This window comes from Myotis myotis, unplaced genomic scaffold (assembly GCF_014108235.1).
Source record: "Myotis myotis isolate mMyoMyo1 unplaced genomic scaffold, mMyoMyo1.p scaffold_m19_p_3, whole genome shotgun sequence".
In the NCBI taxonomy this organism is placed as follows: domain Eukaryota; kingdom Metazoa; phylum Chordata; class Mammalia; order Chiroptera; family Vespertilionidae; genus Myotis; species Myotis myotis.
The window spans coordinates 35,100,415-35,128,246 of NW_023416335.1; the positions used below are offsets into that span (position 1 = coordinate 35,100,415).

The window sequence follows — 27,832 nt, forward strand, 5'->3', positions numbered from 1 at the left end:
GACCCATGTGAAAGGGTCGTTCGACCGCCAAAGGTGTCGCGACCCACAGGTTGAGAATCGCTGGTGTAGTTGAATATAACTGCCACTGCTGTGAAATGAGAAATAAGGATATTTTTCTCCTCATCTAGGTTGGAAAGTCAGAGGGATGTGTATTAAGAGTGAATATTGATCAATATAAATCCTTTTTCCTTTTTTCTAATGTTGTCAGAAAGCATCAGGCATTGTATGATAACAATATGAACAAAGCCTGTGAGTACAAGGAAATATTCAATGAAGTTAAAAAAAAAAAAAAAAAAAAAAAAACACTAGAAAAATGTAACACATTGAAAAATAAATACGTGCCAAGTTAATTTTTAATTTTTTTAATTTATTTTTAATTTATTGTTTATTTTTAGAGGTAGTAGAAGGAAGGGAAAGAGACTGAGAGAAACAATGCTGTCACATCAATTGGTTTCCTCCCACACACACCCCGACCTGGGGCCAGGGATTGAGCCTGCAACCAAGGTATATGCCCCTGACTGAAGTTGAACCCAGTACACTCTTCAATCCCCAGGCGGATGCTCTATCCATTGAGCCAAACCATCTAGGGCAAGCATCCATATTTTTAAAATGCAAAGACTGTACAGATATTTACTTTTATTATTCCCTCACAATGAATGTTAAGTTGTATCCAATTACAGAGAATACACGTTTAAACTAGGGTTTTTTTTCTCCTTCTTGTGCTTCCCAGTTTCCTCTTTTTCTTCCCAAACACAGATCTGGCAGTTACCAGGACTGGTTTTGTTTTCTCTCCATCATCTTCACTAGAGCTGCTTGTAGTGGCACCTTCGTCCCTTACAGAATCAGGTTTCACTGTGTTCTGCAAATCTGAAGAGCTGATGTTTGCCTCTCCAGCTGCTTTTCCCTGCTGCATGTTCATTAAAGATAAACACTCTGCATCCTCATTTGAGGATGCATCAGATGATTGCGAGATATAGTCTTCCCCCAAAAACCCACCACATTTACTCTCTCGTTTAGCATCCGAAAGCCTTGTTCTTTTCAGACTTGGCGACTCTTTCCATTTATTTGCTATGCTTCTCTTCTGGGTCTTACCTTTTACCTTATCAGGGAACTCAAATTCTTTCTCCATGGCAACAGAAACTGCTTCTTCTCTTTCTTTTCTCAGCATACACGTCACAGCTCTGTTAAGTCTCTGGCTCTTAATAGCCTTAGCATCTTGTTTCTCTTGTTGAGCTACTCTAAAGAAAGAATCAATTCGGAGCTGGGTCTAAAAAATACAATATAAAAATAAATCAGACAAATAAGTAAAGTTTCTAATGCATATCTGAGAGTTCCACCTTGATCACTAGCATTAAATGACCCTTCAGAGAATATTAATTCATTCTCTCTCAAAAGCCAGTTTTCTCCCAAATGAATCACTAATAGTAAATTTTACTTTCTAGATCATACTTAATGTAGGATGTGCATTACCTCTATCAACTAATTCCTCTGTCCACATATCAAATAAGAAATCCCCTCCTAGGCACTCAAAGGAAGTTAAATATTTTACAATAGCCAAATAGATCCTCTTCTTATGCAGGAACAAAATTTCATGGGATCTAAATTCTGCTATCTCCTTCTTTTAAAAATATTATTATCACACAAAACTTTTAGGAGGCAAATTCACAGTATTATATATTAAAAGGCATAAAAATATTCATGCCTTTTGATCAGCACGATCAAAATGTCAACGTGATCAGAATGTCACTTTTAGGAAGACATTCTTTAAAAATAGTTACATTTGGGAAAGTTATGCCTAATGTGTGCATCACATCATTCTAAAAACCTGACAATTAAATGTCCACTAAGTGAACTGAACCAATAAAGTTAAATCTCTGATAAAATGTAATCTGGTCATTTAAAATTATAAAATTTTAAATGTGCAAGACATAAAAAAAGTACAGTAATAGGAGGGGGGTTAGATATATGTATATTAAATATATGTAGGAAAAAGAGGAAACGTAAAAAAACTAAATGTTAACATCTCTATTAGAAAATGTATATAACAAATAATTTTAATTCTTTACTTTTTAAATTTGGAGCTATAAACTTTTATTAACTTCTATAATGAAAAGAGAAAAACATTACAAGAAAAGTTATCTTAAATTAGGAGTAGTAATCAGTCACTAAAACAACTAGCCTTTTTGTCTGCTGGTGAACAATGAAGCTGTACAGAAAGTAATCAAACAACAGGAATTGGTTTTTGGAAATGCTGTCTAAGTTTTATGGTGTTTTTTTCAAAATTAACTGATCCTAATGAAAAAGGATTTAAACATATATCTTACAGGATATGGCTCATTTCTACCTGCATGGTTTACTTGTATGTATGTTTTGTGGGTTTTCTCTGGGGTGGGAGAAGGTTTCTGTCTGGGTATGAACATACTCACGTATAAACAAGATGCAGTTACCTACATAGGGCAACTGGGGACCATACAAAGGCCTCTTTTCTCCTCAAAAATCTTTCCTGCTGATATATAATAATGACTGAACTTCTACCTTTCATGATTCCTCCATAGAATTAAAGAGCATTAAGACATTAATGGTCAGAATTGCTTTGGACTGGCCCTAACAGGTTTGGCTCAGAGAATAGAGCGTCAGCCTGTGGACCAAAAGGTCCCACGTTCGATTCCAGTCAAGGGCATGTACCTTGGTTGCAGGCACATCCCAAGTAGGAGGTGTGCTGGAGGCAGCTGATCGATGTTTCTAACTCTCTATCCCTCTCTTCTCTGTAAAAAATCAATAAAATATATTTTTTAAAAAAGAATTGCTTTGGACTGGACACTTACTAGACCTGTTAAAAATAAAAATAGCTCTAAAAAAAAATAAAAAAAATAAAAAATAAAAAAATTGCTCTAAAAGTATAAAGTATTTTATTATAAACACCTCAGTATACAATTAAAGTCAGAATGAATCGAAAGCACAAAGTCCAGCCCTAATGGTGACACTAGAAAATGAAGACAAAGTCCAATTTTTCTTTTGTTTCCTCTGTTCTCATTTAAATATTTAAAAATGTATGTTACAGCCCTAAAATAAAAGAATACTCTTTATCCTGAACTTGGGAAAAGAGCCACAATGATTACCTGCTGGGCACTCAGTTGTTTTAATACCGGAAACAAAGACTCATCTGTCTTTGTCCTGTTCCAGCCAAAATACCGCTGACAAAATATGCAGGCAGTTAAGGTTTATACACATTTCTAAAGATACTTAAATAAGTAATATATAAAAAGGTCCAAAAACCCATCCTTGATTCCACTTTCCATATCTCCAAAGATGTTCACATATATAAGATTAAAAGTAGAAAAAGAAGTAACAAACCAAATTACCCCATAATCATTTGGCACTATGTTCTTTCAATCTCCTCCAAGATAAAACATACCAATTCTCATTTTAGGACATCAAACACTCGTGACTATGAAAACAGGTGAACATACAATAAAAACAACTTGCCGCCCAGCCAGTGTGGCTAAATGGTTGAGCATCAACCAGGAGGTCATGGTTCAATTCTGTGAGGGCACATGCCCGGATTGTGGGCTCAATCCCCAGTAAGGGGCATGCAGGATGCAGTTGAACAATGATTCTCTCTCATCATTGATGCTTCTATTTCTCTCTCTCCCTCTCTCTTCCTCTCTGAAATTAATAAAAATATATTTTAAAAAAACAAAAACAATTTGCAGATATACGAATTTCTTTGAAAGAAAAAAACTGTACTTAGATTAATTCTATTGCAAACTTTAAAACATCTAATCAAATGATTATCCAAAATGCAGAAAGGAACATCAGTAATAAAAATAAAAAAACTAAATCTCTTTCTATTCTTTCAGCATACTTAAGTATGTTGTTAAATCCGTGAATTCTATCACTACTTATTTCAAATAAAATCCTCTTTAACACTAACGATATTTTCACAATAGCTAAAATGTGGAAGTTACCCAAGTGTCCAAATGTGGTATATCCATACAATAGAATTAAAAGAAAGGAGATTCTGATACATGCTACAAATGGGTAAATCTTGAGGACATTGTGCTTAGTGAAATAAGCCAGTCACAAAAGACAAATCCTGTATGTTCCACCTATATGCAGTACTTGAAATAGTCAAAATCATAGACAGAATGTAGAATGGTAATGGTTAAGGACAGGCCTGAGGGAGTGGGGAATTACTGTTTAATGGGTATAGAGTTTCAGTTGTAAAAGATGAAAAGAGTTGAGATGGATGACTCTGATGGTTGTACAACAATGTGAATGTTTTAATACCACTGAACTATACACCTAAAATGGGTAAGAATATAAATTTTATATGCATTTTACCATGGAAAAAAAAGAGAGAAAGGATCTAAAAGGAGTGTCTTAGAAAAATGAAATATTTAGAAATCCAAGTTCATGTTCCATGAGTTTTAAACCAAAGCACAAATTTGGCTCAATGTTCCTTTATGTTTTAAGTAAAAGGATATTCTCTAATTTTCTCAAGATCAGGTTTCCCCCACAGAAATGATCCCTTGGAGTCATCCACCACAGGTTTGAGGTAAGCATCTGCAACAGCTGGGTTAGGAAAGCCAGGTGTGAGTTGCAACTTCCGTAACTTTTTTTTCACTTTGGTGTCATAAGGGTTAGGTCTTATCTTCTTGTTTTTTTGAGCTTCATGCCACCATTCTCTGTAAGGCAAAGGAACAAGTCTTTATAAAACAGTAAGACATTATAGTAGATGCACTAGAGATGAAGAGCTCAACTTAAAGTTAGAAAACAAAAACTCAATTCTGAACTTCAAAACAAATCCTATGACCTACAGAATACAAGTGTTATTATTTTTAGTGCTATTAACCACAATATATAATGATGGCAAACACTGATTAAAGATTACTCTGTTTGGCACTGTGTTAACTGTTCTACACGCCCAACGATCACATAAGCACAGACCTATTATTGTCCTCAACTCACAGACAAGGAAAGTGAACTCAAAGAGAAGTCACTTACTCAAGATTTCACAGCTGGGGTTGATACAATCAGACCCTGACAATCTCCCTCCAGAGCCCAAACTCTTAAAAAAGTCAACTTTTTTGGGTCTCAGGTAAAATGGAAGTAATATACCTACCTGTATATTTTACCTTGCATTAACTACAATAGACCCAAGAGTATTTCATAAAATGTAAAAAAATGCCAAGAACATGTGACATTTTAAAAATGCAGGACATAATTCTACATATATTATATAAACCCAATTTTGGAAAAAAAAATGTATAAAGTGGAGAACGAGAGAAAAAGTAAACAGAAATATTTAAGCAATATTATTTCACTACATGCTAAGCAATGCTATAAGCAAGAATACAGCAGTCCATTTTCTTTATATTTTATTCATTTTTCAATTTTTCCATTTTGAACATCAATTATTATGGCAAGTTAAAGATAGCCACATATTCTTTGACTCCTCTTCCTTCAAGAGGTGGAATCCACATCCCCTCCCCTTGAGCCAGGTGGGCTCTGTGACTAAAGTAGTCCCAAGCCCTCAGCGACTACTTTCCACATCCTGTCTCTTAGGTAATTTGCCTTGGAAGCAGCCAACATGCTCAAAGGAAGGCCCAGCTTGTAAAGAGGTCCAGATAGAGAGGGTCCAAGGCTAACAGCCCAGTTATGCCCGAGCTCCTAGGTGACAGCACTACTGCCACCCATGTAGGTGAGTCATCTCAAGTGAATGCTCTAGTCCCCTAACATGGAGCAGAGATGACACACACAGACATAGCCTGACCAGTGAGGATTCATGACCAAAACTAATGACAGTTGCTGTTTGAAGGTGGTTTATATGCAGAACAGATAACCAGAAGAATTTATAGTTTTTTTAAATGGTATTAAAGTTAAAACATAAATATAACCTTCACCAGTCTATATATTCAATAGAACCTAAAAAAAAAAAAAAAAAAAAGAAAGAAACCCTACATCTCACGTTCCACTGCTTCACATATGTATTCCTATTAGCAACTCAGATTTATTGGCTCAGCCAGTTTCACTTCACTGATGCAGGAGTGCCATCTAGCGCTAAAAAGGGTAACTACAGATTTTTATTGTAGGATCAAAATGCAAAAGGGGAAAAAATGGCAAAAGGAAAAATATCTTTCTTCATCAGTTTTACAATATTGTTTCCAAGGGTGCACTGAGAAATAAGATACCTATACATCTCCCTACTCTGTTTGAATTTCGTCTCTGAAACAGTCATCATAATCGTTAGCTAGAAGAATCAGCACAACATGGGGTGAGCCCCTCAAACCAAAAGGATCACCCCTCTTTCAAGCAAGAGAGCCAAGCATTTAACAAAAGATGCAAGATGGCAACTGCCAATCAGCTTAGGTGTGGGGAACACAATAGGGAGTTGTAGCAACGGTGATAAAATTGAAATATTTGTGCCTTGTCCAAGTCAGTGTGGAACAGCTATTCTCCACCCCAGCTGTTTGGGGGCTCATTTGGGACTTGGGGCCAGTATTTTCAGATCTCCTTTCCCTCCTAAAAATGTTACAATTTTCGGTGAAATCTCCCCAAACTTAAATGTCGATAGCCAAATCAAAATTACAGAAGAGCACACAGTACAGGCCAAATCAAGAACACCTGGACTGAATTCAGCCTGCAGGCCCAGAGAAGCACTGCTGTAATGGGGGAGTGACTCGCCAGAGTCTGGTTGGGAGAAGGAGAAAGCAGAGAAGAAATCAAAGCAGCATTCTCAGTTCTACTGGTCTTCCACCCTTCTCTTGCTCTTTCCGTCTTCATTCATCCTAACCCTCCTGACCCATGCACTGCATAGGCTGCCCTTATTTGTCAATGACGAGCTGGAAGACCAAAAGCATAAACTGCTAAAGCTAACTGAAAATGTAGACCATTCAACTGGCAACAAACAAGCAAAAACTGTTGAAAGAAAAGAAAAATGGCACAAACAGGTTAGGCACTAAATCAGAGATGGAAATTGTCAATAAACATGAAAATAAATCACTCTCACTAATAATTAGGACACCAAAATGAAAAGGTGCATATCATTTTCATTTATCTAAAATACTAATCAGATAAGAACCCAAAGATAAGAACACTCAAATCAGTATTTGTGTATACTTCAAAAAATAACAATAGGCATTTGAATAAATAAATCATTACACCTCAAAAGACTATTATGGGCTCATTGAAAACAAAGATAGAAATCTATACACTGATGTATGCCTTGTTCTATCACCAAATGAGTTATGGGTAACATAAAAAGTATATGATTCTTGTAAAAAAAAATAACACACTTACGTGAATATATATGTTTACTTGTGAGTATACAGTTGATCATTGACTCCCCAAAAATTAAATATAGTCATCACTCAATATACAAGAGGAACTGGTTCCAGGATCCTCCATGGATATAAAAATCTGTGGATGCCCAAGACCCAATGCATATAGTTGGCCCTCTGCATCTACCAACTCCCAAACACAGATTGAAAATGCTATTTTCAATCTATGGTTGATTGAATCCAAATACAAAGCCTGTAATACTGTATAGTTATTGAAAAAATCCACATGTAAGTAGACTCATGCTGTCAAATCTGTGTTGTTCAAGTGTCAAATGTATATATATTAAATGTATAAGTATACTGTGTAAAGTCTGAAATGACATAAACCAAAATGTCAACTGTAATCTTTTTAATACATGTTTTATAGTTTTCCTATTATGTATTTATTATTTGTATAAAAAAGTGATTTGTAGCTTTTCAAGTTATCAACACATTGCATACCGCATAGAAATCTCTAAGACATATGCCAGGGACCGCATGGTTTTGGGCAAACTGCACGTTATTTAAATCATCATAATGCACTTTAGGTGTTGTTTTTCAATAATTATAACATTTTTATTTACAAAAACAAAGTTCCTAGTACTTTTTTAACGTATGGTACTGCGTAAAACATTTTCCTCTATGAAGAGGGGCCAAACAAAATTTACATAAGTATCTAGATTCGCTCCTTTTTCCATGAGCGTGAAAAACGAGAACACTCGTGAGCGGTCCTTAATAGATGGTGAGCAAAACACGAGAAAACTCCTGAGCAGTACAAAATGTGTTAAAATGCCATGACCTACAAGCTACCTAATAACTTACCTCCAGTATATATTTCCTCAACAATAATAAAATATGAAAAGAGATAAAAAGCATAAAGAAAAATACATTTGTGTGTGTTAAAGCTGGTGGACAGCAGTCATTAAAACAATTTTGTATTTAAGTTTTAATTCTCATCACTGATTCTTCAGACCAGAACAACCCAGAATTTTTCAAACACAGGAGAGACTAGAGAGAACGCTAAAAAAAAAAATTCATTAAATCATCTGCTGCCAAATAGTATTTCATGACAAAATGATGGTTAGAATATGCCATCACAATCTCATGAATATCCTAAAAGTCACTGAATTGTACACTTTAAAAAAATGAAATTTACAGTATGTGAATTATAGTGCAATTTTTTAAAGATGTCATCAAGGGATAACCTTATGAAAGAACTACTTTCACAGACATACTCATAACTACTACCATCTCAGAATCTCCAAAATTGAGTGTGCCTCAAGTATAGGCCAACTCTAGGTTCTATGTGGAATGCACCTCACCACTAAATACATCACAGTATACATGCAGTGAGAAAAAGGACAGAAGTGCCTAATATAAAGTTCCTGGCATTATATTTCCATTCCCCTCTCTGGCCAACCTCTTTCAGAACACTCAACAAACAGCAGTACAAGTATGGTTTGTTTCTCTGTCATCCCCAAGAGCATGGCAACTGCTTGAGGGTATGGTCTGTAATGGTCCATCACTTAGTCATCTTTTCTATCCCAGCCTAGCACAGTGTCTAAATAAATATTTGAATGAATAAAGCAGCAATTTCTGTACACCTAGGAAATCCCACAGGACTGGCTTTGTATCCCTGAATTAGGATAAGCCTGGGCAACACTAAAAAACAGGGTCTCTAATTTCATTGGAATTCTAGAATAGGGAAAACACACGTTAGTAATTCCAACCAGTAACTCCTATTTTCTTCACGAACAATGATTTATAACCATTCATGGTGTAAATAATAGTTCTGTTTGTTAATCTGGGTATTTATATGAACATCTGGATTAAAGAAATTAAGGAAGAACTTACGAAAACTTTAGGAGAGGTTCCAAGCCATGTCCAGGGAATTCATTGAGAATTTCCATAGCTGTAACACAACCTACAGTTGCTATTCCTTCTGTGTAATCACTTCCAAGCAAATAGGCCAAATTTATTAATTTGTTCCGGTCCAATCCTGTAAGAGTAAAAATTATTATATATTTTTATATTTTTAATTTTATTTTATAAACATTACACATAACATTTATAGACATTTTATTATATGAACAATAGCCAAAGATATTTCTTATTTACTATTGGAAAATTGATTATTTTTTAATGGCCATCTATTAAGAATTTTAAAGTTTCATCCATCCTCAGCTTTTAATACCATCTATTAAACACCACCTATACTCTGACTCACAAATTTAGCTACCCAGCCTGGATTTCTCCTGTCACCCAGACACATATTTAACTTTCACCTTAACATCTCCATTTGGGTATGTAATGGGCATCTCAGATATGGCAGATCCAAACCTGGATCTTTCTCTCTCTCTTGCTCCAACTGTTCTTTCCCCAGTTTTCATCTCATTCATGGCGAATCCATTCTACCAACTGCTCAGGATGGGAAGCCATCCTTGACTATTCTCCTTCTCTCAAATTTCATAACCAATCCACTCACAAATCCTTTCTATAGCATGACAGAGCGTACTTGGTTTTTGATCTCCTCCTTCCTCTCTGATATTAACTCTTGCCATTCTCCCCCTCATTCACTCACACAGGCCTCTCTTTCTTAGTTTGCTCAGGCTGTAACAAGTGACCAGACAGAGTGGCTTAACAACAGGAATTTATTTCCTCAGTTTAGGAGGTTAGAAGTCTTAAATCAAGGTGTTGGCAGGATTAGTTTCTCCTGAAGGCCTCCCTCCTTAACTTACAGATAGATGGCTGTCTTCTCCATGTCTTCACATGGTCTTCCCTCTTTCCTCTATATTCCAACCTCCTTTACATATAAGGACACAAGTCAGATTGGAGTAGGCCCACACTAATGACCTAATTTAATAATTACCTCTTTAAACACTATCTCCAAATACAGCCACATTCTAAGGTGCTGGGGGTTAAGCCTACAACATATGAATTTTGAGGGAACATAATTCAATACATAACAACCTCTTGATTCTACAGAACACACCAACCAAACTTGAGCCTTGTGCCTGAGGGCCTTTGCACATGCTAATCCCCTTGTCTGACATGCTTATCTCCAAAATATCTAAAATTCTAGTTTTTTGCTTTCCTTTAGGTCCCAGCCCAAAAGTTACTTATTAGTAAAGCCTCTCCTAACGACAGCTGTACATAAAACAGTACATGCACTTCCTGTGACTCTCTCCTCTCTTTCACTTCTTTATTTTTCTATACAGCACATACCACTAACTGTGCAATTATGTTTTGCTTTTTAGCATGTTTCTATTAGACAGGTTTTTTAAAAAATATATTTTATTGATTTTTTTACAGAGAGGAAGGGAGAGGGATAGAGAGTTAGAAACATTGATCAGCTGCCTCCTGCACACCCCCTACTGGGGATGTGCCCGCAACCAAGGTACATGCCCTTGACCAGAATCGAACCTGGGACCCTTCAATCCACAGGCCAACGCTCGATCCACTGAGCCAAACCGGTTAGGGCAAGACGGTTTTATTCTTGCTGTTTCCTCATTGCCAAAAACAACTGGCACATACAAATCACTAAATATAAAATATATACTTGTTGGATAAATGGGAGAAAGACTTCCAGAAACCCCAGTACAGGGCCATGAGGTTCATGAGTCCAGCAGGAGAGACTCCCACCTGACTTCTCTCACTACCACCTTTGGTTCACTCTCAAGATCTAAGGTAACCAAAGTTTAAACAGGTCAGATGATTACATTGCAAAAACACTGAATCATACTAGGATTTTAATTTCTTAAACCTAATTTAAAAATCCTATTCCTCTAATCAGCAAAAGATCACTTATATGAAAACTGTACAGACCTATCATTTCTATTAATGCATCAAATTAGTTCCTTAGAAAGAAAAAAGTACAATACAAATTCTAAAGGTAAATTTCAGAAAAGTAATCATACTCTGAAGTCTTACCTAACTGATTGTGAAAGTCCACATATTGGTAATATTCTACAAACTTATTTTTATTAAAGAAGTTTTTATACACATGCCGTGCTCCAAACAGCCAAATATCACTATCATCAGTGATTGTTCCGGAAGTTTGATCAGTCAGGTCCAGAATGGCACACTGAGCCTCTGCTTCCATGGGAGCCTCAATGTATGGAATTCCAAACAGGCGAAGAAGTTCCTAAAGAGGTACAGATAAACAATGACACTACTGAAATGCAGTACCTTCCTTGACCCAGAAATGGAAGGAGTGCTTACACATTTTATTTAATGCATTCCCTCAAGGAATCTGAATGAGTAAAAACATCAATAGATATTATTCAAAGAGGCCCCAGTTGGAGCCCAGCCGGCGTGGCTCAGTGGTTGAGCACCTACCTATGAACAGGAGGTCAGGGTTCGATTCCCAGTCAGGGCACATGCCCAGGTTGCAGGCTCGATCCTCAGTGTGGGGCATGCAGGAACCAATCAATGATTCTCTCTCATCACTGATGTTTCTATCTCTATCTCTCTCTCCCTCCCTCTCTAAAAGCAAGAAAAATATTTTTTTTTTAAAAAGAGGGCCAAGTTGGTAAACCTACCTGGCTTTCCAAAAACATCTGTCCTGTAACAGTAGCAGCGATCCGTTCTTGCTGCTGTTTTTGAGCTTTCAAAGAATTCTGTTGTGTTAAAAGGTTGTTCTCCAGAGTTTCCAGCTCCTCCTACAAAATAATTTCATTTGTAGATAATCATATTAATAATCCAATTCAATTCATTTGTTACAAAAACCTGCACTTAATCTGAAATTACAAATAAGTTCTCCCCTTATGAAGATGACTTGGATTTCTGAACAAGTCACTAAATCACAGTGAAAGTGGAGACTTTCCCAGACAATAACCTACATATAAGAGGAACAAAAAACTGCATGCAAATAGCTAAAATATATTCATCTAGTAACTCCTTAAAACTCAAAAGCTACTTAAGATGACTTCCTTAACAATAAGTTAAAGCGTGACATAACATTATTACCAAATTAATATCTTGCCATTCATTGAGCGAATCATCTGCATCATTTTCAGTTTCTTCATGTGGCTCAATACCCAAGGGCTCACTTTCAGAGTTGTCTCTTAGGAGGCTCTCAGAGTCACCAGTGACTTCTTCTTTCTTAGTTCCTATCAGTTCCTCTTCACCTTGTCCAGAGGAAGGTTTGGAAGCTTCTGCTAACTCAGTTTGAGGTTCGTCATCACTAATTACACTCTGTACTTCAATGAAACTTCCTGTATCAAAATAATAAGGTCACTTTATCTACAACTGAAACATTAACATTATCCTGAAATCATCAATGGCTTTCCAAAGTATTCTGAAAAACCGTTTACCCTAAAAAGAAAATACCTAAATGTAATAGAAAACAGGTGACAGTAGCATATTACTATTAAATAAATTTAATGAGAGATGCCTATAACTTCAAAATAAGCCTTTTCAATGAAATAAACTGGCACTATCTTTAATTAGGAACCAAGCTTTCAAATATTTGCATATTAACTTTATACAAATATGTTCTTTAAATTAACTATTATTGTTTTAAAATTCAAAAAGAAGAATTACTGGATATATAAACAATCACAGAGGTTGTTAAAGTTTTATGCAATTTCACTATGAACACAGTGAAAGGAGTTTTAGGAATAAAGAAATCCATGGGGGAGGAAGGCATAGGTGGGAGCCTGGAGCTGCCAGAAGGCATACATTCACAGAGAAGAGAAAAAAAGAGGTGCCACAGGATACGGGGAGAGAGGAAGACATCCATTCACAGAAGATAGGGAAAAGTCACAGGGTATGGGGAGAAAGAGGAAACTTTCAGAGGATAGAGAAATGGACATATGGGAGAAAGAGGAAAACAGATTTCACAAGAGATAGAGAATTCTACCACTGAAGAGGGAGAGAAGAAGGGAGACATATGTGGGTTTGGGCTTTGAAGTGGATATTCTGCAAGAGTGACCATTTAGAAGGGAGTATGAAGAGACAAAGACCTGCACCTTTATAAACCTTAGCAAAAACGAGCTTGGTGGGTTACCCCCTTGGCACCCCCTTCCTATGTGGCAGTCTATACTTGCTTCCAGTAAATTTCCACCTTTTTCATCTACCACCTTTTGTCCATGGTTTCATTCTTCGAATCCACCTGGACAAGAACCCAGGAAGAGAAATCACCCTTGAATCCTGCTCTGGAAAACAACCCGACTCAATAGCAAAGAATAAAGCTATGACATAGTGGGGAAAAAATCCTGGGTAAGTACTCAAGAGAAACAGCTCTTTCTTTTCTACTTTCTTTTCCTCCCCTCTGGTCTTTTCTTTAAAAAGCATGGTGATTCCCTTCCATCCCTCATGCACAGTGGGCTGGGGTATGAGGGCACAATCAGGATGGAGGGGGCAGGGCTCTCAGGGCCCGAGGCCTGGGGTGAGGAGACAGCCTAAGCCTAGGAGGAGGCCACTGGGATCAGGAAATGGTTATAAAGACAATAAGCAAATAAGTACCCATGTTGAAGATAATGGGAGCAAGGGTCCTCACTGTTAGGGAAATTTCAAAGAAGGTTAACACCAGAATGAAATCTGGGATGTTGGACTGGAAGTGCCGATATCAGTGTGACTTTATGGATTTTAATACATAGATAGGGATAAATTAGATGTGTGCGTGCACGTGTGCATGTACAAATATATGTCCTGGCTCTGCTGCTAAGGGGGCCTAAAGCAATGATACTCCAATAACAGATCTTGGTTTCTAAACACCATGCCATTACAAGGAACCAGGGCTCTTTGGCAAAATGGCTGGTTTCAGGGAAGGGGAGGGAAAGTACAAGATAAACCTGGAATATCTTGGCCAGGAAATAAAGAAATGCTCAAAATATAATGGGTAATTGTCAAAAGTCACAGGAGCCAACTTGAAGGGACAAACTACTACTGGCCAAAGCTGAGACAATTCAAACAACAAAGTAAAGTATGGTAGTACCATAACTTCTAGATAAAACAGGAGTCCATGAGTTTAGACTGATACCAAAAATAATAAATGGGAGAAGGGAAAGATCTTCCTTATCGTAGGATGCCAACAATATATAAGAAACAGAGTTTAAAACCCCCATTTGGCAACTACGATAGCATAATTTATTCAGGTAAAAATTATCAATGGATGCTAAAAAGAGTGGGTGAAGGTTTGTTTAGTAACAGCATATTTATGTAGCCCCCAATACTCCTTTCCATAAAATACTTCCTCATTACAAAGGGGAAATACCAACTTTCAAATAGAGTAACCTGGCAGAAACTAGGAAAATAAATTACCAGGTGTGTGAATAGGGGAGGCGGGGGGGAGTTGAGGGAGCTGCACAGTCATTTCTTCTTATTTGCAGCATTTATGTTCTGTAAACAAAGTCACTGAGAACACTAAATACATGAATACTGAAACTTTGTACCTCGAGGAAATATATTTATAATTCTAAATCCTAAAAGCAACCCATCTTGGTAAATTCTGTTTTCTTTATTTTACAAACAAGAAAACTAAGTTCAGGGGTGTTAAAAGACTTGCCTGAGGCCACCCTACTACCTAGTGCCAGAGGTGAGAGTCAAACCTGTCCAACTGGCCCTAGAGCCAAAGCTTCTTGATCTACACTGCATTGCTCTCCCATCTCCACCCTCTGGTCTGTGTAGGAGAGCTGAAACAAAAAGGCAGAGTGTCAACTTGCTCAAGCTCAGCTGGGAATAGTGTGGCAACTCACATTTTTAGTTGCTCTATGCATGTCCAACAATGACCACAAACAGTGTGGGGAGCACTGATTCTGGGGTTACAAATAAATTCTGCAAATAGGGAATCTATAAATAATGGGGTCTCTAGGTCATCAACTGAACAGAGTGGCAACTGGACCACAATAAAGGATCACTCAGTTCCCACAAATGTGAAGTACCACCATTCTTATCTCTAAAGGAGAATAGAATAAGCACCTACCATCAGATTCACTTTCCTCAGAGTTGATTTCCATTGGTTCCATAGACTTTGGAGCTGAAATTAAATCCTGGCCTGAGGACTCCATTGTCTCACATTCTTGGATGGTTTTCAGGAAATTCTCATGCTCTTTAGCATTTTCTAAGTTACTTATTGCCTCTGATGGGACACTTAGTGCGTTACTTGTTTCTTGTAAACTGACAGGCGTAACTTTAGAAGCAGGATTTTTTTCACATTCATCATTACTTGAAAGAACAGAAGAATCAAATTTAACCTCAGATGGACAAAGAACTTGTTGTATCTCAAGCACTTTGGTGTATGTTTCATTCTCTGATACAGACCTTGGATTTACAGGAGGTGCTGATGTCAGTTCTCCACTCGGGAGCCCAGGTGCATTCACGTGTATAACCACTGTGTTTTCTAAAGAAACTGAATCTTTCCTATCATTAACCATAGGCTCATCACTTGTCTGAAAGGCTTTGTTAACCCTGTGACTAAATGACATTTGTTCTTTTGGAATGTTAGATTCACTGCCTTCAAAAAAGACAGTACTTGACAAAAGAGGTGAGTCGGCTACCTCTTTTTCATTATTAGTGCAGGTTACACGCTCTTCTACTAAGTTCACACTGGTTGAATGAGGCACTGTTGTCAACAGCATTCCTTTTCTATCTCTTGTTTGAAGTCCTTCATCAGTTTCCTCATCAGAACTGCTCATAACCAGTTTTTTGGCTTCTGACCCTCCAGTCTGCACACCATTCCCAGCATGCACTTTCACGTCTTCATCATCACCCAGAGCTTTTTGAATAGCCAAGAGAGTCAGTGGTGATATGGAGCCCTCATCTCCAGCAGTAAATGCATTCCTCTTATTGTGCTGCCTTTGATTCTCACTCTCCAGCTCCTCTTCGGAGCTACTTCCCAACATGGCAGCTTGCATGGCCAGTACAGTTCTTGGAGAAGGAGGGGTGGCATCAGGCTCTTTCTCTGGCTTCAGTTTTTCACATGGAGATGACTTTATGTCAAAAGACGTGTTGTGCATTTTGCTGGAAGATGGAAAAGACTCTGAATCCATATCTGCAACTTTCTTAGCTTGTATACCTTAAGAAAAAGTAAAACTATGTAGATTTACAGTATAATACTTCTGTAACATGAACAAGAGTATACTGATTCTCATATACGGAGTTATACATTTTCATTTAATCAGCAATTAAAAAGTTAACTCATTAGTTAATATTAAAGTGGGTTGGTACAACCTATTAAAATAGGTAATCCATTAATAACTTACACAATTATTATTATATAAGTAGGTTTCATTAATATTATCCAGGGTTGGTAGTTTATAGAGTTCAGAGACACAACACATTTTCGGTTTTTAACTATCAAATAAATGATGGTGCCCAATACCTTTTATCAAGATGTAATGTGAAGTGTCTTCAGAGACCACTCTTCTTGACTCCACCTCTTTCAAAAAGCCCCCTTCATCTTCATATTGCCTTTGGATTTGTCCTGAATGTTGCTGATTCATTTCCTTTTGGACATTTTCTATGTGTTGGTTGAGATAGTTTTTTTTAAGTAAGCCTCTGAGCTGGTATTGTGAAAAGTCATTGGACTCCTAAAGCAAACAAGCAAAATGAATTTATATTAAATACAGATATTACCACATATCCATCTTTTCCCAAAAGGTTAACAAAGAGCAATTAATTTTTTTCATTGGTGGTATTTTCATATTATAAAAGTAAAATTTGAATACTTAGAACAAAACAATAACATAATCTTTAAAACAAAAGGAATTGAGCAAAACAAAAGAAACCATGGTTACTGTTTATGATTTAATCACTCATTAAAAATACATGGCTTGAGCATGTGATGCATGCCAGGCACTGTGACATTTTTATTATGGCTTAACAGATGAGACAACTTTCTAGAATGTCAATAAATAGGCAAGTCAAGTGCCCAGCATAGTCTCTGGCCCACAAAAGATAAACAATAAATCATAGCAACCACAGTTATTAATAGTAAACATTTGCAAAGCATTTCCTGTATAAGGCATTCTTCTAAGTACTTTTATATATATTATCCCATTTTATTCTCAACCACCGATGAGACAAATATCATTATGTCCAATCTATCTAAAAGTGAAAAAACTAAGACTTAAATAGGTTAAGTACCCTTCCTAGAAGCACATAGCTAGTAAGTGATAGATCTGGGATCAAAAGCAGATCTTTTGATTAACCCTTATACTATACTAGAGGCCCAGTGCACGAATTGTATTTGCCCACTGTAGAGATGACACAACGACCCAACCTGGATCACTTACAACTTCCCTTAGCTGTGCGAATTACACATCCAATGAGCGGTTGCGCTGTACTGCCCTAGTCTACAGATCCCAGAGGCTGTGTGGTGGCAAAGAAAAGCAAGTGGAGCAAGTCATGAGTGACTGTCTCTTTCTCCCTTTCCCACTGTCGTTTACATAACCCAAATTCTATTTCCACAAAGATCCTTTCACACGCAAGAAACAAAATGCTTGATTGGTAGACTGAGCCTGGATTTTTCCCCTGAAATAAAAATAAATTTACTTCTGTGCTTTGCATACCACTTCTGTATACCTTAGCTATTTCCTGTGTTCACATTCTTCATGGAAAAAAAGAAAGGAGTGAGGGAAAAGAAGTCTCTCCTGCCTTTTTCATATTTTATTATCAATTTAAAAAATGGTCAAAAGTCTGCAGAAAAAAGAATGCCAAATCCATTCATGAGGAATAATAGTGCTACAAAAATTTACATTCTGACCTACAGTGAATTAAAGGAGAACAATGTTAGAAATAATAGGTGGTAGCAGAAAGGAAAAGAAAACTCAACAACTAAAGATAGTAAGAATTAACGTTGTAGCATTATCAGGAGATATGCTCAATAAAACCCAACTCCATACACCACCCTGCTGGGGGTTTCTGTGGCTGTGGAGCCACTATCAAATGCTTTAATTTAACGAATTTACCACTAAATTCCCTATTACCAATGTTCTGAAAGAAGAAGAGGGAACATGGAGATACAACTGCATTTCCAGCCTTGTAACAGAGGAAGAAGTATGTGGAATTTCCAGTTAGAACAAACTTTCCAATGTGATTAGGTTCTATATTACTAATCGTATTCTACAATGAATATTATGGGTTAAAATAACTTTTATGATCTAAGAAATGAACCACTAAGCATATAATGGGCATTGACTATGTGAAAGATACTAAGCTAGGTGTTGAAAATACAGAAGTGAGCAAGATAGGCATATCTGGGTGCTAAAAAATATGAAAGGAAATTATAGGATACTATGAAAATACAAACAGGAGACAAGATCTGATCTTGGGTGGAAAATCAAGAAACCTTTCTTTGAGTAAGTATTTGCAAATTCAAACTTATAAATACAGGGTGTGAAAGTTAAAAAAAATGAGCAAGTTAAAGAGTAGGATCTTATCATCAACCTCTCCTCTCAAAAAACATCTTTCTCTAAAAATTTTTTGGTAGAGACTTTATTCCGTCAAGAGCAGCTGTTTTGTTTTTTCACAGAAAATTTATACAAAGCATTACCATGATGGAAGTTCATGTGTTGAATCAGGTATACAAAAAAAAAAAAAATGAAGTTGGCCTGTTCAGGACATTATTGTCTTCTATTTAAATACCCACTGGAAAGGTCCTTACTGTGCAAACTAAACGTGCAGAATAACTTTTGGACTTGTACTTAGGAAGTGAGTTGGACTTCATTACTTCCTGAGAAAACATGAATATGCAAGCAGCTTGTTAGTGTATGTGTGTTTTCCCAGTAGGATCTCTCATAGTCATTTTTTCTCATAACTACATTGTAGCTTATTCTGCGCTCCCAAGAAAGGCTGGTCCTTCTGAAAGAGCCAGGCCCTTGGAAATTGTGTGTAAGAGATTGTGTGTAAAACTTAGCACTTCATGGATAGAAAAATCCCATGCCATTTTAACCTATACCATAAGGGATTGTGCGACTGTGCGAGCAGGTACCTGGATCACTTAGATTTAGTGTCTAAATAAAGATATTGGAGTTTGTAACTGCAGCCATTGAGTTAACACGGCAGTTATTTTAAATGAATGACTCATGTAGGTGAGATTTCAAGGTCATGGGTCACTGGAAACCTTTTCCTGGTTTCTATATCCAGCTGCTCACTGGTGGGACTTTCTCACAAAGCAGGAGTTCTTGGTGGTACGATCCAAGCCCTGCTCGCGCACTCGCGCTCTCTCTCTGTCTTGCATGTGTGTATCTGTCTGTGTGTGTGTGTGTGTTGGGGGGGGGGGGGGGGAGGGAGAGAGGGAGAGGGAGGGAGGGAGAGAGAGAGAGAGAGAGAGAGAGAGAGAGAAATAGAAGAATTCTATGCTCAGGTGTATTGTTTATAGAAAAGGCAGTGGACAGGCTGTGTTCTTACACTGACTGTACAGAAATAGGAGGCAGTAAACTTACCCCATAGACACCTCAGCTCAGGCTCTTTGCCTGGTCTGTATTGTGAATGGGGAGACAATGAAAAAAAAAAAAAGAAAGAAAAAAAAAAGGCAGTGGAGGCTAGAGAGGTAGGCTTCTGCTTATGAGCATTTGTTTACGTATTTATCCCATGTTCGCTGAAGTTCTGAAAATGCCCTATATCTTGACCTGGGTGGAGTATTTATACATAAAAAACAAAATGTCCATCTAATATGTATGTGGATTACATATATATAATACCTATGAAATAAAAAAGTTGAGAATTAAAATAAAATGTATACACACTTTGAATAATTATTAATTCCATTGGGTTAAATCTGAAAAGAAAGAAACATCAATTGAGCTATCAGCTGTTAAAGTGTATACATTTTGGGGGGACACCCTGTATATGATGCTTCACAAATGCTGTTTACTGGAAACATTGTATAAACAGTGCTTATCAATTTTTTTTTTTCTAATGAAAAATGTTTCTGCAGTTCTCAATTCTATGCATTAATGTGCTATTATATATATATTACCTCTGGCATTGCTTCAAATAATGTTCTTCTTCTCTTGGTAAATTCTTTCATATCAGTCAAGATTTCATGCTTTATTTCAGGGGGCAGGCTGCTGAAGTCTTCAGACTCAATATCTATTGCATGAGGATTCTGAAAGAACTCTTCCTGTAAGGAATAAAACATAACACCATAAAATTAACATTTCATACACTTAATGCTATTCACCATGACAGACTTATCTTGTGCTTATATCAGAAACAGTTCTACATAATCTACAATAGGCTAAACACAGTTGTACATAATCTGCAATAGGCATAAAAGTGAATGGCACATTAGGGAATATATTAATTCACTCATTCATTCATTCAAAAGAAAAATTACTTACCAGGCACCTCTAATGTGACAAGCACTGTTCCAGGAGCTAGAGTACTATGGAGATCATGCCAGATAAGGTCCGTACTCTTAGGAGTGAAGGAAGATATATAATAAACAAATACATAAACAAGATACAATGAGAAAATAAAGCAGGCTATTCTACTAAGGGAGTTGATTAGAAGAATAGAAAGAGAGTGCCCTGGCTCAGTTAGTTGGAGTGTTGTACCATATACCAAAGGTAGTAGGGTTCGATTCCCAATCAGCACACATATTCAGGTTGCGGGTTTGATTCCCATTCAGGGCACGTAACAGAGACAACCAATCAATGTTTTACTCTCCCTTCCTCTCTCTCTAAAATCAATAAAAACATAACCTCAGGTGAAGATTAAAAAAAAGTAAAAGAGAAAAATAGAGAAGAGCCCACTAAAAAATGATCCTGAACAGGGATCTGAAAAATAACCAAAAGCCTGCTAAAGGACAGAGCATTCCAGCCAGAGAGAATAACAAGTGCAAAGGCCCTAAGGCAGGGATGAACCTTATGAATTTAAGCGTGCAAGGGAGGAGGCCTTTGAGGAGACTCCAGCCCCAGCTACGATCTGACTGCACTGAGAGGGAACTGCCCCACTGAGTTCATCAACCCGCTGAACAGTGAAAGATGATAATAAATGACTGTTTTCATGCCACTAAGTTACACAGCAATAGATAACTGGAGCATACAATACAAAGACATACATTTACATATATATGCATACGTATAATCAATACACACACACCCAACCATACGAGGGATAGGGAATGGATTAGTATATGCCAAAGTATTACTAGAAGTTATTTGTGGGTGGTATGTGGCTGTATTTTACATGAGCATATATAACTATTTCTATTTTATTTATTGGTTGATAGGTTGTAAAAGAAAAACAGCTTATTTTGGATATCTAGTTATGCATAATTCCATATATATGTGTATGCATGTATTTTATATATACATATATACACATGTATACACATACATACACAATAAAAAGGCATTTATCTTCATTATTTTTAAGACACTTTTCAAAATTCATACTACCTCATTAAAATTATTCATTTTAAAGCCATTCATTTCAAATAACAGCATAAATTCTGAATTCGAAAATTATTTAAATACCTGTAATGCTTGTTTTTGATTCATTCTTTCTTGCCATTCTTTTTCATCTTCCTCTTCTGAACTGAAAGTCAAACATACATTTACAATATGTGCGATGTAATGATTGAATGAAATATTTAATGTGTGATTAATATTTCTTGAGCTCAAGGTACTGCTACCTGTAGGGGCTACAATGGTGAATAAGATGGCAAGATATGTCCCGTCACTGTTTCACAGTCTGGTGAGGACAATCACAATATGACCTAAGAACTTCCATCACAAGGGAAGAGCAGGTTGGCCAGAGTATGATAAAAGTCACCTCACCCCAATCTGGGATGCCATGAAAGCTTTCTGCAATTATACTGTTTAGAAAAGCATGTGGTTAAAGGGTTGAAGTTTTATCCTTAAAAAACAAAATTAGAAGCTAGGAAGTGTTTTAAGCAAGGAAACGACAATATCAGATTTGGGATTTAATAGATTCTATTCTACACTACAATGCAGAGACTGGGCTTCGCAGGGAGGGGTTGCTACAAAGGAGTAAGACTAGAGACAGAAAGAGATTTGGAAGCCAGTATAGAAACCTAGAGACAAGATTACAGTGGCAGTGATGAAGATAAAGAGAACTGGGCTGATTCAGAAGTTACCTGGCCTCTCAGAAAGAGAGGCCCCTATAGAAAGAAATGAGGACGGGTGGAGGACATAGTCAAACTGGTCCTCTACCTGCACTTCAACCACAGAAGCCGCTGACAATTCATAGCCAGCCAGAAAGAATCCACAAAAAAGCCTGAGAAAGAGTGGCCAGAGAGGTTCTCAGCAGGCACCATGTTACACTGAGACCTGCAAAGCATCTACTGGACTTAGCAAGAACGTTGTTGTATGTGGTCTTTTGCATGGTGATGTGAGAGAGAAGACATGAGGCTGAGAAACCGGGAGAGACAGCAAGTATAATCAAAATGTAAGAAAAACCAAAATCCATGTTTCGTGAATTATAAAACAATAGTCCTAGTACAGGCTCTACAGAAAGAAAAAGAAACCATCATAAACCACCAAAACACAAAGACTAGTTACCAATAAAAAATTTAGTTTTGAAAAATATTCTAAACCATGTCAAGAATGCATATTTTAGATGAATTAATTTCCTCATGCCTTAACATGTAGATTAAACATAAAGGGTTAAGTCTGTCTGAATACAGTGATAATAAATATTTTAAAATAAACATTTACCTATTTTTTTCTTCCTCTTGTAAAGGTGGCAAAGCATAGATGTCATCTTCTCGTTTAACTTGAGTAAGACTGGGTAGTGCTTCATCTCTGCAAAGTACACACAGGCTTAAACAGAGATGACAGGAAATAGCACTTTGAATCAATAGTACTCGCCCACTGATCACAAAAACCATGCTGAGGAGCCGCGAAAGGGGAAACACAGGGGCAACGGCTGCCCCGGCCACTGCTGTGAAAAATAAGTGCAGCCCAGAGAAAGAGGAAACTTACTGCCGTGCCTCAGAGCCTGGGTCACAGCATGAAGTGTAGGCACGAAAAAGAACCTTATAAAGGTAAAACGTGCACGCAGGGCAACACTACAGCTTTTCTCTCTCATCAAAGCTAATTCACACGAACAGAGAATTTCCAAAACTTCAAATTATTAGGTCAAAGGGACATCCCACTTATTCCTCTCATTTTACTCTCTCTCCTGCTGTGAGTTAAAATTAGGAAAAGGCAGACACAGATATCCAATGCAAAAATTTTAAAGGCTTAAATTAATCTTTGAAATTAATGTGATTTCCCTCTTACCTTTTGCTTCTTAAGGCAGTTTTGATAGCTTGTCTTTTCAAAAATGTTTTCAAAAGCTTCTCTGTAGTTTTTTTGGAGTCACTGGTGGCCAAGTCTTTTTTCTGCCTTCTCTTAGCCTGTGAAAAGAATGCACACAAGATTTTACCTCAGAGTATTAGTATGTTAACAACATTTCTGTGATTTTTTTCCCCATAGAATTTGGTTTTCTGAGCTTTTAGACCAGTGGTTCTCAACCTTCCTAATGCCGCGACCCTTTAATACAGTTCCTCATGTTGTGGTGACCCCCAATTTCATTTACAAATGGAACATAATTAAAGCATAGTGATTAATCACAAAGACAATATGTAATTATATATGTGTTTTCCAATGGTCTTAGGTGACCCTGTGAAAGGGTCGTTCGACTCCCAAAGGGGTCGCGACCCACAGGTTGAGAACCGCTGTTTCAGACACTTGTGATTTTAGTATGTCCTATAATTGCCATATCAGTGGCTATCTTCAGGTTTCTCACATGTAAAGAAAGCCTAGTCTCCATTTAGCTACTACTTAATAGACTGGATATTATACATTTTAATTCACTTTCAGTTTCTTTTAACAGTCCTCAAGAAGCCTAAAACTTAATGACATATAATTAAGTAAATGCTTCCCAAAAAGGGATTGTATTAACTTCTTCTTTGAAATGCCACTGCGATGCCAAAACCAATTTCTGACATTGGTTTTTATAAAAAATACATTACTTATATGTAACTCTGTCCTTTAATACTCATGATTATATCATAAGAAATCCCAAATGTATTAGAATACCTTGTAAGGAATGTCCAAGTAGGGAAAAATGAAAGTCTCCATGCTTATGGTTGAATATAAGGCAGAAATACCAAAACATCCTTTTCCTTTTTTGAAATCGAAATTTGACATATAACATAGTTGAAGGTGTACAATGTGCTGGTTTGATACACTCATATGTTGCAATATGATTGCTAAGGTAGAGCTAACTACTCTATCAGGAGTGGGAAATTGGAAATTCGTTGTGTATGGGTCCATACAAACTTACAGCCAGTAGGTAAATAAGTTCTGGAGTTCTCTTTCATTCTAATCCTTCCAAAGACTACCTGATATAGAGTATAATTAACAACTGCAACATTCAAGGCTAGGTCCTTTACTGAGGCAACAAATGTCCCCAAGCATTTACAGATCCTTGCTTTTACCCTATGCCCTCATTTAGTATCTGTCTGGTTCGATTACAAGGTCATGAGCTGACATTTTCAACATATAAAGGTCATATATCCAATTACTTCAAAGTTCACAACATTGTTCAAACACTTTTTAAACTAATTTCAGAATAAAGAAACTTATTCTCATTCTTTTATATCCATTTAGTCAAACTTGGCAACACATAACATCGCTCACTCCTAAAATTCAATTCACCTTTAAAAGAAGGCTCACCATCATGGATGACCCTCAATCTCAGACTCAGGGAGCCATTTGAGCAGTAGCAACATAACCGGAACAAATGCAGAACACTTAAGAAAACACTCTAGCCTTAGCCTGTTTGGCTCAGTGGATAGAGCGTCAGCCTGCCGACTGGATGGTCCCAGGTTCCATTCCGGCCAAGGGCACATGCCTGAGTTGCGGGCTCAATCCCCAGTAGGGGGCGTGCAGGAGGAGCCGATCAGTGATTCTCTCTCATCATTGATGTTTCTATCTCTCTCTCTCCCTCTTCCTTCCTCTCTGAAATCAATAAAGAAATATATTTTTTTAAAAAATTTTTTTAAAAAGAAAACACTCTAAAGGATAAGGTCTCAATTTTAACAATTTCAGTCTTTTTATTAAAAGTTAAATTTTATCATTGCAACCATGATATAGTCCCATATATGCACTTTTTTTTTTCAAAGAAAAAGTGTTTATTTGTTCAAGAAAATTTAAATTAAATTGTACATATGTCAAAATAAGTCTTGGTTTCCAAAATTCTAAAGCAAAAGTTAAAATTTTATCTGAACTTTTCTTTCTAAGAATGTGGAAAGAAAAATAAAATCGATGATTCTTACCAAAGTCTGTTTCTTCAGTAGCGGAGCATCCCCATCAAATACAAAAATAGGACGAATTCGAAAAAATAAGAGTTTGCAGAGTCGATGAAACAAAGTGAGAAGATGAGCATTTGCTATTGCGTTCCCATGGCGATCTCGGACTCCTTTAAGTGCTTGGTTTAACCAAATGCTAATATCTAAAAGAACTGTTAATGAAAACATTTTGGAATCTTTTTCCTCAATCTCCCAATTTCAAATTCCTAATCACTGATACCATCCAAAAGATGAAACTAAGGACTCATCACAATTCATTCAAAACTGAAAAATGGTTAGCCCTGAAGAAATCTACCTAAAACCAATTAACTTTATGTCTACTATTCACACACTGAATTCTAAAATCTTACATAGACATATGTATCCTTTTAAGAAGTCTAATTTCAAAACAAAATGCTACTTTAAAAAATCTAATAATCTCTATGGAATTGTAGTAAATTTGCACAACTCTTTTGGAGAACAACTTGTGACATTCCTTTTAAATGATTCATTCTTTCAAAAATAAAAAGCTCCAAAACCCCATGAAAACCATTTCATGTCCGAAAAGAGCTAAAACTTCTGAGAATAGATAATCTAAATTAAATGCTTTGCCTTTCCTTACATTGGACAACTTCCTAAAAAATTGGAATGTTGAACTTCGTGTGTCATCGCAATGAATTTACAAATAATGAAATCTTCATATGGGCTGTAATGTAAAATGGCCTAAATCTTTACTGCAGCATTAAGGGATCCTGCGACAAAACTGCTTTCATTCTCATGTAGTTCTATGAAGAAAATCTTTAGGAAGCAGTGATTTGAGAAACCATTAGAGGGCAGCAGTAAGACCTATGTTTATACACACACACACACACACACACACACACACACACACCACACCCACCACCACAACCTTCCCTTTCCCCCAAGGTGCTCTGCATAACAACTTGTAAGCGCAAATCCATTACAGATGTATTCCGAGATTCACACTGCAAAAAAGTAGTATAATAATAATTACATTACTAGTAATGACAGGTTCCCATTTAGGGAACTGGTGTAAGTTACCACGAGCTTCTAGAGAACATAAAAGACTCTTTAAAAAAAAAAAAATGCTTAGCAAGTAAAAAAAAAAAATGGCAATTTCAGAAAGAGCAGTTCACATGTTTTGGTAATGAAGAAAAACATATTTCATTCCAAAGACAGACAGACAGACAGATACACACACACAATAAAAACAGCCAAGACTTTTTAACAGTCCTGAAAAAGTCTTGGGAGCAACATAATTCACCGTATATCTTTTTTATTTTTTCGAGCAGTGTGGTACCATATAAATTTCCTATTCTAAAAAAATAAAATAAAAATAAAACGTCAAACACTTGATCACACTATCCTTCCTCTAAGTCTAACATAAACTGAGGGCTCAAAACAGCAGGCAAAACTAGGGGTAGGAAGCCCACCTCACGTTCTCCATGCCGACCTCCCCGCCGGGGGAACACCGAGCGGTATTAGCAGCGCCAGACACGAAGCTGAGCCCCCCCATTCAAATCGCCCCTGGCTCCTCACCCCACCCTCTGTGCGGATACCGTCCCCCCGCCTTCCTGGGGAGACAACGAAAGCACTGGAAGCGGAAAGCACCGCGCCTCTGTGATGAACCCCGAAGTCCAGTCAGAGGGGGTGCAATCCCCAAGCTGGGGGGCTCGGGGGGAGACGTCCCGGAGGGAGCACCACCCCGACGCCCATCTGCACCCGCCCCGGCGCCTCGTTAAGGATACCCACGGCCAGGATCTTCCCTTCCAGCGTCTCCGGGCTGACCTGCCGGCCCGAGCACTCCAGCAGCTTCCAGAGGCCCTGGACTCCCATGAGGCCGGCACGTCTCGGAGCGCAGCGCGGCGGTGGGGTCGCGGGAGACCTTTTATTCTAAGTCTTCTACCGCCGGCGGCCTCACCGCCCAGAGCACAGGATGAGCGGCCCTGCTGCAACTCAGGAAAGATGGGAAATAATCCGCGGTTCGCAGCGACTGACTCCGCTGCCCAGAAGAGAGAAGGACCCAGAGGACGGCCGACGGCAGGGTCCCCAGCGTTCTGTCTCCGATGGTTGCACTCTCAACGCACGACCCGGGGGAGGGGGCTGCGCAGGCGAGACAATCAGCCTGAAGGCGCCCCTCCGACTCCACCGATCTCCCCAGTTGGTGCGGAAACCCCTGCGAAATAGGGCTTCTCGGACGCCATAGGATGGGCTGCGCGCGCAGAACCGGAAGTTG

The 27,832-nt window shown here is 37.6% G+C and overlaps 1 protein-coding gene and 1 pseudogene across 4 annotated transcripts; one reads left to right on the forward strand and one right to left on the reverse strand.

Moving 5' to 3' along the window:
• Positions 1-616: 616 nt before the first annotated feature.
• On the reverse strand, positions 617-27,826 carry LOC118649864 (DNA repair protein complementing XP-G cells-like). 4 transcript variants are annotated; one of them, XM_036297336.1, is made up of 16 exons: positions 27,345-27,825; positions 25,564-25,739; positions 23,522-23,637; positions 22,955-23,041; positions 21,752-21,812; positions 20,248-20,391; positions 16,648-16,855; positions 15,588-16,341; positions 15,250-15,491; positions 12,291-12,538; positions 11,864-11,983; positions 11,253-11,466; positions 9,177-9,321; positions 4,488-4,688; positions 3,120-3,204; positions 617-1,267 (listed from the first exon to the last, which is right to left on the reverse strand). In XM_036297336.1, the coding sequence occupies exons 1-16, from the start codon at positions 27,430-27,432 to the stop codon at positions 692-694; spliced, it is 3,465 nt and encodes a 1,154-aa protein (XP_036153229.1). In that variant the 5' UTR covers positions 27,433-27,825; the 3' UTR covers positions 617-691. The 4 variants fall into 4 exon arrangements, with proteins under 4 accessions (XP_036153229.1, XP_036153228.1, XP_036153230.1 ...); XM_036297335.1 differs by having other exon boundaries at positions 15,250-16,341; XM_036297337.1 differs by lacking the exons at positions 25,564-25,739; positions 27,345-27,825 and adding an exon at positions 24,944-25,098 and having other exon boundaries at positions 15,250-16,341.
• Positions 19,652-19,771, forward strand: LOC118652356 (annotated as a pseudogene).
• Positions 27,827-27,832: the final 6 nt, after the last annotated feature.